This window comes from Rhinopithecus bieti, unplaced genomic scaffold (genome assembly GCF_001698545.2).
Source record: "Rhinopithecus bieti isolate Rb0 unplaced genomic scaffold, ASM169854v2 scaffold_22436, whole genome shotgun sequence".
NCBI classification, from domain to species: Eukaryota; Metazoa; Chordata; class Mammalia; order Primates; family Cercopithecidae; genus Rhinopithecus; species Rhinopithecus bieti.
The window spans coordinates 707,981-718,818 of NW_016810644.1; the positions used below are offsets into that span (position 1 = coordinate 707,981).

General features: G+C 55.5%; 2 protein-coding genes across 2 annotated transcripts in view; one reads left to right on the forward strand and one right to left on the reverse strand.

Annotated features, from left to right (window-relative positions):
* Window positions 1-3,231, forward strand: part of TMEM150B (transmembrane protein 150B) — a 7,713-nt gene extending 4,482 nt beyond the window's left edge. The window contains exons 3-4 of the mRNA XM_017892523.1: window positions 893-1,214; window positions 2,874-3,231. Coding sequence (XP_017748012.1) covers window positions 893-1,214; window positions 2,874-3,070 — 519 coding nt within the window. The 3' untranslated portion in view covers window positions 3,071-3,231. The remainder of the gene's footprint in view (window positions 1-892; window positions 1,215-2,873) is intronic.
* A 132-nt stretch (window positions 3,232-3,363) lies between these two features.
* Window positions 3,364-10,838, reverse strand: part of BRSK1 (BR serine/threonine kinase 1) — a 30,142-nt gene continuing 22,667 nt past the window's right edge. The window contains 4 exon segments of the mRNA XM_017892524.1: window positions 3,364-4,002; window positions 7,669-7,707; window positions 7,709-7,757; window positions 9,882-10,162. Coding sequence (XP_017748013.1) covers window positions 3,841-4,002; window positions 7,669-7,707; window positions 7,709-7,757; window positions 9,882-10,162 — 531 coding nt within the window. The 3' untranslated portion in view covers window positions 3,364-3,840.

A 10,838-nucleotide genomic window follows, 5' to 3' on the forward strand; every position in this document is an offset into this window, starting at 1 on the left:
ATTTTAAGTATTTATTTTATTTATTTATTATTTGTTTATTTTTGAGATGGAATCTTGCTCTGTTGCCCAGGCTGGAATGCGATGGTGCCATCTCAGATCGCTACAACCTCTGCTTCCTGGGCTCAAGTAATCCTCCAGCCTCAGCCTCCTGAGTAGCTGGGATTACAGGCCTGAGCCACCATGCCCAGCTAATATTTGTATTTTTTTTTTTTTTCTTGAGATGGAGTCTCGCTCTTGTTGCCCAGGCTGGAGTGCAATGGTACGATCTTGGCTCGCTGCAACCTCTGCCTCCTGGGTTCAAGCGATTCTCCTGCCTCAGCCTCCTGAGTAGCTGGGATTATAGGTGCCTGCCACCACGCCTGGCTAATTTTTTGTATTTTTAGTAGAGATGGGGTTTCACCATGTTGGCCAGGCTGGGCTCGAACTCCTGACCTCAAGTAATCTACCCGCCTTGGCCTCCCAAAGTGCTGAGATTACAGGCGTGAGCCACCGCGCCTGGCAATATTTGTATTTTTTGTAGAGACAAGATTTTGCCATGTTGCCCAGGTGGGTCTCAAACTCCTGAATTCTAAGTGACCCGCCTGCTTCACGTTCCAAAGAGCTGGGAATACAGATGTGAGCCATCATACCAGGCCAAAATTTTAAGTATTTTAAAATTTTAATGGAATATTATGCTGTGTATCTGTAAGTCACATACAACTGTTAACATTTAAGAATTTTTCACCTGCAAGACCAATTTTTTGGGGAAATATCTGTCCCTTGCCTTGAGAATGCAAGATTTATTCCACTCATATTTACAGAGCATCTGCTATGTGCCAATCACTGTTCTAGGAATTGAGGCTATAGCATGAACAACAGATTTAAACGCCTGCCCTTGTGGAGCTGACAGTAGCCGATGTGCTTAATAAGCCCATCACTGGGTATGGAAAGTTGGCGATCACTGTCTACTACGTTGGTGAAAGGCCCTGGCCCTCTGGTGCCCCTTACCCTCCTTCCCAGAGTCTCCCTCCCAACTCCTCCCTTCTCCTCCCAGGAAAAGAACCAGCGGCCCACGCACTTGGCAGGGGCCTTCCTTGCCTTCATCTTGGGTAACGTCTACTTCTGGCTGCAGCTCCTCCTGTGGAGGCTGAAGAGCCTGCCCCAGCCCGGGGCTCCCTGGATCGGGCCACTCCGTCTGGGCCTCTGCAGCTTCTGCACCATCCTCATTGTGGCCAGTATCCTCCTTGTATCCGGGGTAGGGGTTGGGGGTGGTTCTTCACTGGAATTGGTCTCCCTGTCTGGCTGTGTGTCACTGGGGACGTCTCTTCCTTTCTCTGGGCTTCAGCATTTGCACAGGATTACGGCTTTGTCGTCGAGAATGCCGACTCTGGGGTCACGTTGCCCAGGTTGGAATGCCCTGTCCTCCACACGCTAGCTGGGGGAATCTTCCACGGGCTGTTACTTCTTGGTGTCAATGGTTTCCTCGTCCCTCAAATGTGGGTAACGACAGGCTGACCTCAGGGTTGTGAGTGGATAGGATAATATGCACACAGTGCTTAGATCTGTGCCTGGCATATAGTGAGTGACCAGTAAATACTGGAAGAATGATATACCAAGAACAGTCCCAGGCCGGGCGTGGTGGCTCACGCCTGTAATCCCAGCACTTTGGGAGGCCGAGGTGGGTGGATCACAAGGTCAGGAGTTCGAGATCATCCTGGCTAACACGGTGAAACCCCGTCTCTACTGAAAATACAAAAAATTAGCCAGGCGTGGTGGTGGACACCTGTAGTCTCAGCTACTCGGGAGGCTGAGGCAGGAGAATGGCATGAACCCGGGAGGCGGAGCTTGCAGTGAACCGAGATCGCGCCACTGCACTCCAGCCTGGGGGACACAGTGGGACTCCCTCTCAAAAAAAAAAAAAAAAAAAGAAGAGACCAGGTCTTGCTCTGTTGCCCAGACTGGTCTTGAACTCCTAGCCTTAGGCAATCCTCCCACCTTGGCCTCTCACCTTGGCTGGGATTGTAGGCATGAGCCACCACTTCTCAGCCCCCTTAGAAATCCCTGAATGAATGGAATACACTGTCTGGGAGGGGTGAGGTGATGAGTGGCTCCAGTGAGAGAAGTTCCAGAAAACAAGAGCTGTCTCTACTAGGCTGGAGCCTGGAGCCTGCAGGGCTGGCAGAGCAGGAAAAGGTCTTAAGAAACTAGTGGAAGGCGAGAGCCAGAGAAGGGACGGGGCAGACGAGGAGAGAAAGGTGCAAGACAGGAGGAGAGGGCTGGAGAGAGACAGGTAAGGCAGATAGGACAAGACTTGGGGTGACCAGCTGGCCAAGAGGGATGAAGAGGGGGCCGGGAGTGTCTGCTGGGGCACATGAGTGGATGGTGGAGTTGTCACGGAGGAAGGGACACTCAGAAAGAGAAACAGATTTTACAGGGAAGAGATTAGACTCTGGGAGTGAGCAGGAGATGCCTGTGGGCCTTGGGTAGCCGGGTGGATGTTCAGGAGAAAGTTGCAAAGCACAGTCTGAGGCTGGCGGTGGAGAGGGAGGCGTATTTAGGAAACCCTGCGTGTTTGGAGGGAGGAGCAACGGCAGCTGGGTGTCCTGGACAAGTAGGGAGGCAACCAGGCCCTTCCCTGGGTCAGGGAAGGGAGACGGAAACTTTTTAGGATATTGGGAATGCAATAGTAACAAGGGGGCGGGGGGCACGCAAAGGAAAGCGCGTGCAAGCAGCTTGAGATCGAGACGGGCTGGAGAGCATCGGAGTTACGGAGAAAGGTGAGAGCTGAGGATGGGGACACCCGGAGATGGCCTCCGCGCAGCGCGAGGGGGCACAGAGACCTCGCCGGGCTCCCCGTCTGTCGCGGTAGCAGTGTGGCCCTTGACCCTGGGCAGTGATCGTCCTCCACGCCTGCTCGCTGCGCAGCGTCTCTGCGGCCTGCGAGTGGGCGGTGGCCATGCTGCTGTTCGCGCTCTTCGGTCTCTTCGCCGTTGACTTCTCCGCCCTGGAGAGCTGCACCCTGTGTGTTCAACCGTGGCCCAGCCTCAGCCCCTCGCCGGCCTCCCCCATCTCCCTGCCGGTCCAGCTGTAGCAGCCACCCTGACCTGGGCCTCGCCCTCACCAGTGAAGCAGGAAAGATGGGGCCAATCTCAGTGCCCCGCACGCAGCAAGATGAGCCACAGGGGATCTCTCCAACCGGCTGGGGCTGCTGCTCACTGACCTGGAGCCGGAGGACCCGTGTGCCAGCGCGGAGGGCCCCTGAACGGCTGGTGGCAGCCAGCATCCCCGTCCCCGCCTTCGGGCCCTGCCCCTGTAATTGGGCACCCAGGAAGCGAGAGGCCAAGGCCAGCCAGCTGTCCCTGATCAAGGCTATTTATTATTATCTTTTTTTTTTTTTTTTTTTGCCGCCGGCGGAATCAGAGACACGGACGCAGGCAGGATCACGCGAAACCAGAATTCCTTCCGGAGAGCAAATCCGTACAGAAGGTTGTGAAGGGGAGGACCAGGGGAGGAGGGGCCCAGGAAGAGGGGGTTGGGGACGACACAGGGACAGAGGGCCCTGTCCGGATCTGCTAAGCCACCCCAACCAGCTCCCGTCCCTCCCCCACCCCACCCCGCAGAGAGATTGATCCATAAATAAAATAATAAATTAATCAATAAATAAAATAGAAACAGCTCCCCGCCCCTGTTCCCCTAGAACCCCCAGTTGGGCACGGCCCGCGGAGCCCATCCCTGCAGGGCAAGGCCGGTTTTTGTGTCCACCCCCCCTCCCGACATGTTCCTTGGGCCTTATTTACAGATTCACAGTTGGGGGGCAGGGAAGGGGGGTGGGGGGTCCCCTCCCTCCCCGGCCCCCTGGGGTCAGGGCAGAGGGGTCCCATTGGTGGCCAGGAGCTTCTTGTCCTTGGGGGGGCCTCGGCGGGGAGAGCTGCTCAGCTCTGGGTCTGGGCGGCCAGGCGGGGGCTGCAGGCTTCGGGCTGGGGCACCAGCAGGCCGGGTCTGGGCCCCATTTTTCTCATCTGCAAGGGAGGAAGAGGTTTTTTTCGTGGGTTCCACAGCCCAGGGTTGGGGGTTCCCATTACCAGGGGATGGGGGCAGAGTCTCCTTATCAGTCGGTCTCAGGGACCCCGAGGCTCCAGCTCCAATCCCCAATAAGACCCAGTCCCTCCACCACTTGGCTTTGAAGCCTCCAGACTTGGTTACTCGGAGGACACACCCCAAGTGACAAGGCCTGGCTCCCCTAGGATGGGGGCTGCACCCTCTGCCCCCCACAACCCTGGGGCCAGGTTAGTCCAAGGGAGACCTGGGCTGGGCCTGACTTTAGGAGACTCTCAGATTCTGGTTCTGATACTGTTTGTTAAGAAACAGCTCGCCAGGGCAGTGCTCAAAGTTCATAGCCAGAGGGCCACCTGACTCCTACCCTGGTTGGTAGAGAGAAATGTTCCACAGAACTGGGCTCAAGGGAGCCTCCTGGTGGCAGGGATCTCAGGCCCCTCATGCTGGGCCAGCCTGACTCAGGTCACTCTCTCCTGGGTCCTGAGGCCACCTCCTCTTGGGGACTGTGGTGGAAACACTGGTTGCTGGGTGGTCTCTAGCAATTTCCATGGGACCCAGAATGTTACCTGAGGTCCCCTGGCAGAGACCTCGTTTTTCTTTTAAGACAAACTGAGGGGGCCGGGTGCGGTGGCTCACGCCTGTAATCCCAGCACTTTGGGAGGCCGAGACGGGCGGATCACAAGGTCAGGAGATCAAGACCATCCTGGCTAACACGGTGAAACCCCGTCTCTACTAAAAATACAAAAAGCAGGGTGTGGTGGCGGGTGCCTATAGTCCCAGCTACTCGGGAGCCTGAGGCAGGAGAATGATGTGAACCCGGGAGGCGGAGCTTGCAGTGAGCTGAGATCGCACCACTGCACTCTAGCCTGGGCCATGAGCGAGACTCTGTCCCCCCCCCCAAAAAAGAAAAAGACAGACTGAGGGGGCTGGGCGCGATGGCTCACGCCTGTAATCCTAGTACTTTGGGAGGCTAAGGCAGGCAGATCATTTGAGGTCAGGAGTTTGAGACCAGCCTGGCCAACATGGTAAACCCCATCTCTACTAAAAATACAAAAATGAGCCGGGTGTGGTGGCGGGCGCCTGTAATCCCAGCTACTCGGGAGGCTGAGGTGGGAAAATCACTTGAAACCTGGGAGGTGGAAGTTGCAGTGAGCTGCGATCGCGCCACTGCACTCCAGTCTGGGTGACAGAGCGAGACTCTGTCTCAAAAAACAAAAACTGGGGGGCTTGTTGTCATAGCAACCACTATGACTTGGAGGCCTGGTCCCCCTACTCCATTCTCCTTTATGAGACGGGTGGCTGAGCCCCGGGGTGCCTGTTAGTCCTACATCTTCAAGGGTGTGCCTCTTTTGAGACCCCTGGTTGCTGAGGCTAGCTTTCCTTGGCAACCGGGTCCAGTGGACCTAATTTGCTTTCCGGTTGCCCCTAGCAACCATGAGAGGAGGGTTTCTGCACCTCAGCACGGCTGCCACTTGGGACCCAGCTGTCGGGGGGGGGGGGGCTGTTCTGTCAACTATAGGATGTTCTGCAGCATCCCTGGCCTCCACCCACAAGAGGCCACTGGCATCCCCCTGCTTTCCCCAGTTGAGATGAGGAAAAGCATCCCCAGACATTGCTCAGTGTCCCTGGGGGGCTGTGCTAGGCTGAAGAGCGGCCCCCTCCGAAGATGTCCACATGCAGGTACCAAGAACTGGTGACTATGTTCCCTAATGGAGCACGGGAGACCCTGTGCTGCGGGGAAGGTTAGGGACCGTGAGGTGGGGGTTATCTTGGAGGATCTGTGCAGGTCCCACTGAGTCACCTTTTCCCAGCTAGGTTCGGTCAGAGGGATAGATGGCATCACTGGCTTTGAAGATGGAGGAAGGGGCCTTAACCAGAGGAGTGTGGGCGGCATCAAGGAATTGGAACCCACAAGGAAACAGACTCTGCCCAAGAGCCGCCTGGAGGGAGCATGGCCCTCCAGGCACCCTGTGTTAGCCTGCGGAGACCGGGTTGGACGTCTGACTTCCAGGACTGTACAATAATCATCACTTGTGTTGTTTCAGCTCCCAAGGCTGTGTCGTTTGTTGATGGCGGCCAAAGGAAACACATACGGGGTGAAACCAGCTCCCCAAGTTGAGAAGCATGGCTGCAGAGCCAAAGACCTGACCCTGGCACTCAGTTTCTGGTGACAAGGCCAAAGCTGCCCTGGCCCCTGGCCTCAACACTGGGCCCTGTTTCCCTTCAGCAGGGGTCCAGGGTTCAGGAAGGGGCCTGGGCCCCGTGAGGCTGATGCTGCCTGCCTCCCCTCAGAGCAGACGGCTGTCCACGTGCCCTGCAATGGGGCCCCGTACACTGTTTCACCGTGTCCCCCGCGACCTTGTTCCTAGGGGAGGGACTGCCATGGTCTCAGGAATGAGGGCTGATTTCCAGGGCCGGCGCTCTCTTCCCTCGAGAATTCTGGCTACCTCTGGTTGCTTGGGCGAGCGCACCCCATGCTGTGGACTGAACACAGCATCCTCCCAAATTCGTGTGTCAAAACCCAACCCCAGGGTGATGGTATTAGGTGGTCAAGTTGGGAGGTGATTAGGTCATGAGGGTGGGGCCTTCATGAATGGGATTAGTGTCCTTAGGAAGGAGGCCCCGGAGACTTCCCTTGCCCCTTCTGTTATGTGAAGACACAGCACAAACGTGCTGTCTGTCACCCAGGAAGCAGCTCTCACCAGACACCAAAGCTGCCAGCAGCTTCATCTTGGACTTCCCAGCCTCTAGAATTGTCAGCAATAAATTTCTTTTGTTTGAAAGTTGCCCAGTGTATGGTATTTTCTTATAGTAGCCTGAATGCACTAAGACACCTTTACAACAAACCCTCTGCTGTCCCCTGATAGCTAGAGGATTTGAGTCTTTGATGACCAGGACTGGGAGCCCGGGAAGGCTGGATCCCCCAGAGCAAGATCTTGCACATTCTCATGAACTCAGCTTAGAATTCTGATTGCTAGGGACCATTCGGCCCTAGCCCCAGAGTGAGGTGATGTCTGAGACCTGCAAAGAGGGTGGCCAATTTGTCCTGAGTTTAGACTCAAAGCCCTGCATCCCGGAAACACCCTTCAGTCCCAAGCAAACCAGGACGGTGGGTAACCCTCCTCCCGGACAGAGGTCCTGAACCTCTGCTGGCAGGATGTTCCACGACGCCCAACACAGAGCCTGTCGTTTTCTTAGGGACCCCTGGGAGCCAGTCCTCAGGTTGCTAGGGAGACCCTCCTCAGGCCCCAGCCTCTCGGGGAACCTGCTCACAACTCAGCAGATGAGACCTCAGCTACGACAATGGTGAAGGAGCCCACTAGCTGGACCTCCTCTGCAAACCAAACCCCAGAGCACCTGCTCATGCTGAAACTCTTCCCGCCACCCACGGCCCCCACACCACAGCCCCTGCCACCACGCCCCTGTCCCCACGGCCCCCTCCACCCCACGGCCCCGCCACATGGCCCCCACCCCACGGCCCCCCTCCACCACGGCCCTGCCACCCCGGCCCTCCACCCACGGGCCCCCTCCACCCATGGCCCCCCCACCCACAGCCCTGCCACCCACGGCCCTCCACCCACAGCCCCTGCCACCCCGGCCCCCACCACCCACGGGCCCGCCCCCCCACCTTGCCAGGGCCTGCACAGAGGGCTTGGTCATGGTGCTCAGGAGGCTGTGCCTGGGGGATGGTCTCCACCACTCGCTTGAACCGGACGGCTGGACTGGAGGACAGGCCGGGCAGAAAACAACTGACTGGAGGGGTCCAGGGCGGGAAGGCCATCCCGCCTGCAGAACCCAGTCCCTCCACCAAGCTCCGCTGGGGCCCATCAATCCATGGGGTTTGAAAATGGGTCTGTTGCCTGCTATTTAAGGAACACGTCAAACTCACATACCTTCAACTTCAAATAACAGGTGTTGGGTTTCTATTCAATAGATACTATTTGCCTTGTTTGTTCTGCAGGCCATGAAGGACCAGAATGTATTGAAAAATAAGGTTGGAGCCAGGGCGCGGTGGCTTCACACTGTATCCCAGCACTTTGGAATGATGTGTGGGCGGATCTCCGGAGGCCATTCAGGGCTCGAGATCAGCCTGGCCAATGTGCAAAACCGTCTCTCTAAAAATCAAAATTAGCTGGGCATGGGGAGCGTGCTTGTAGTCCCGCTACTTGGAGGCTAAGACAGGGAATCTCTTGAACCCAGGGAGGCGGGAGGTTGCCAGGTGAGCCCAGATCGCACCCCTGCACTACAGCCTGGGGATGACAGAGCAAGACTCCGTCTCAAAAAAAAAAAAAAAAAACACAACAACAACAAAAAAAAAAAAAGAAAAAAATCGGGAGAAAGGTCTTTTTTTTTTTTTTTTTTTTTTTTAAGACAAGGTCTCATTCTGTCACTCACGCTGGAGTGCAGTGGCATGATCACGGCTCACTGCAGCCTCAACCTCCTGGAATCAGGTATCCTCCCATGTCAGACTCTGGAGTAGCTGGGACTACAGGTGCATGCCACCATGCCTGGCTATTTATTATTATTATTATTTTGGTGTGTATGTGTATACATAATTTTTTTTTAGGGGCGAGGTAGAGATGAGGTTCCATTATGTTGTCCAGGCTGGTCTTGAACTCCCAGGCTCAACCGATCCTCCCACTTTGGCTTCCCAAAGTGCTGGGATTACAGGAGTGAACCACCATGCCTGGCGTCAGAAAAAGTCTTAAAATTGAGAAAGGTCTGCATATTAGTATTTTTTTGGGGGGGGGACGGAGTCTTGCTTTGTCACACAGGCTAGAGTGCAGTGGCACAATCTCGGCTCACTGCAGCCTCTGCCTCCCGGGTTCAAGCGATTCTCCTGCCTCTGCCTCCTGAGTAGCTGGGATTACAGGAGCCCAGCACACCACACCCGGCTAATTTTGGTATTTTTAGTAGAGACAGGTTTCACCACGTTGGCCAGGCTGGTCTCGAACTTCTGACCTTGTGATATGCCCACCTCAGTCTCCCAAAATGATGGGATTACAGGCGTGAGCCACCGCGCCCAGCCTGCATGTTAGTCTTTAAGGGGACAGAAAATAAGTCATAATTGGTTTTGGTGATGGAACACCCACAGTTCCATAGCCGCCTGGTTTAGAAATCCTTGGGGCAAGCCCCTCTCCCACCTGTGACATATTAATATTGGTGACAAAGAGATCGGAAATATCCCCCCCATCCCAACGCTCACTATCAGGACTGAGGAACCAAGTAGAAAGTAGAACTGGAAGCAAGGCATTCTGGTGGTTTTCCTTTCTTGTGCCAAGTCTCGACTGGTCATGGCTGCCTGGAGTGAAAGTTCCTGAGGCTGTCACTGAGCTTAGCAGGAATAAGCTCTGCCATCAATTGGTGATGTCTGCTCTGGGCCGACTGATATTAGACAGCAGGGTGCTGTCTCTTCACCTTTGGCTCTCCCATTGTAAAGTGATAGGAAGAGCAGGGCTCTCCCTCTGAAGTCGAGAGGCCTGGGTTGGGCTGCAGCTCTGCCACAGTGTATTGTGTGACTCTGGCCAAGCGCATTGACCTCCCTATGACTCAGTTTTCTCCTCTGTAAAATGGGTGATTACTAACACCTCAGAGGCTGCTTGGAAGCTTCAAGGAGATCACGCATTCATTATTTACACTGTAAACGCGGGGAAATGCTGATGAGACTGGGGAAATAGAGGATGGGGTTGTGGGGGGGGGGGTCTGTGTGGGGAGGAGGAGCACAGAGAGTCGGCCCCAGCTGAACACCATCTCCTCCTCTTGCAGCTGCACTCCTGGGCTCCTACACTATCTGAGCTGTCGTGAACAGTCCCAGCACTGGGCTGAGGGCAGCCTAGCCGTGAGACTCACCCGAGATGAGCGTGAAGGTGACGGAATAGATGCCGCCGCCTCCACTGCCGTCCCGTCGCGGGGAGGGCTCTGGACCCTCAGAGGAGCTGATGTCCACCTGGAAGCGGACTGGCTTTTGGAAGACGGAGGGGCCGCCACTGGCCTTGTACTCGGCCCTGAAGCTGGTCTGTGACAGCACACTGTGACTCAGGCTGGGGATCTGAGCGAGGTGGGAACACAGGAAGGGGTGAGCCCAGGGAACGGATACCCAGCCCCACAACCAGCTGTGGCCAAGGAACTACACGTCCCACGAGCCACTGCAGGGAAAGAAGGACAGGAAATGCACTGGGAGGCCCCACTGCCTGCGAGGACTTGTAGCTTTCTCTATCCTATCAGCGAGTAATGGAGGAATGGCTGGACAACCCAATCCTAACATCACGAGGACTCTGATAGCTAGATGACAGCCTCAGACTCCAAGAACACATGAAACACCGCTTTCTCCTTTTACAAATGCTTCCCATAGCCATATCTGTCACAGAAACTCTAAGTCCCATCAGCCCCTAGGCAAAAAAACACAGACCAGCAATGGGGCAGCCTTAAAACTGCCTGGGAAGTTTCTTCCGCTAGTTTCTTTTTTTTTGTTTGTTTTTTTTTTTTTTGTTTTTTTTGTTTTGTTTTGTTTTTTTTGTTTTGAGACGGAGTCTCGCTCTGTTGCCCAGGCTGGAGTGCAGTGGCTGGATCTCAGCTCACTGCAAGCTCCGCCTCCCGGGTTTACGCCATTCTCCTGCCTCAGCCTCCCAAGTAGCTGGGACTACAGGCGCCCGCCAACTCGCCCGGCTAGTTTTTTGTATTTTTTAGTAGAGACGGGGTTTCGCCGTGTTAGCTAGGTTGGTCTCGATCTCCTGACCTCGCGATCCACCCGTCTCGGCCTCCCAAAGTGCTGGGATTACAGGCTTGAGCCACCGCGCCCGGCC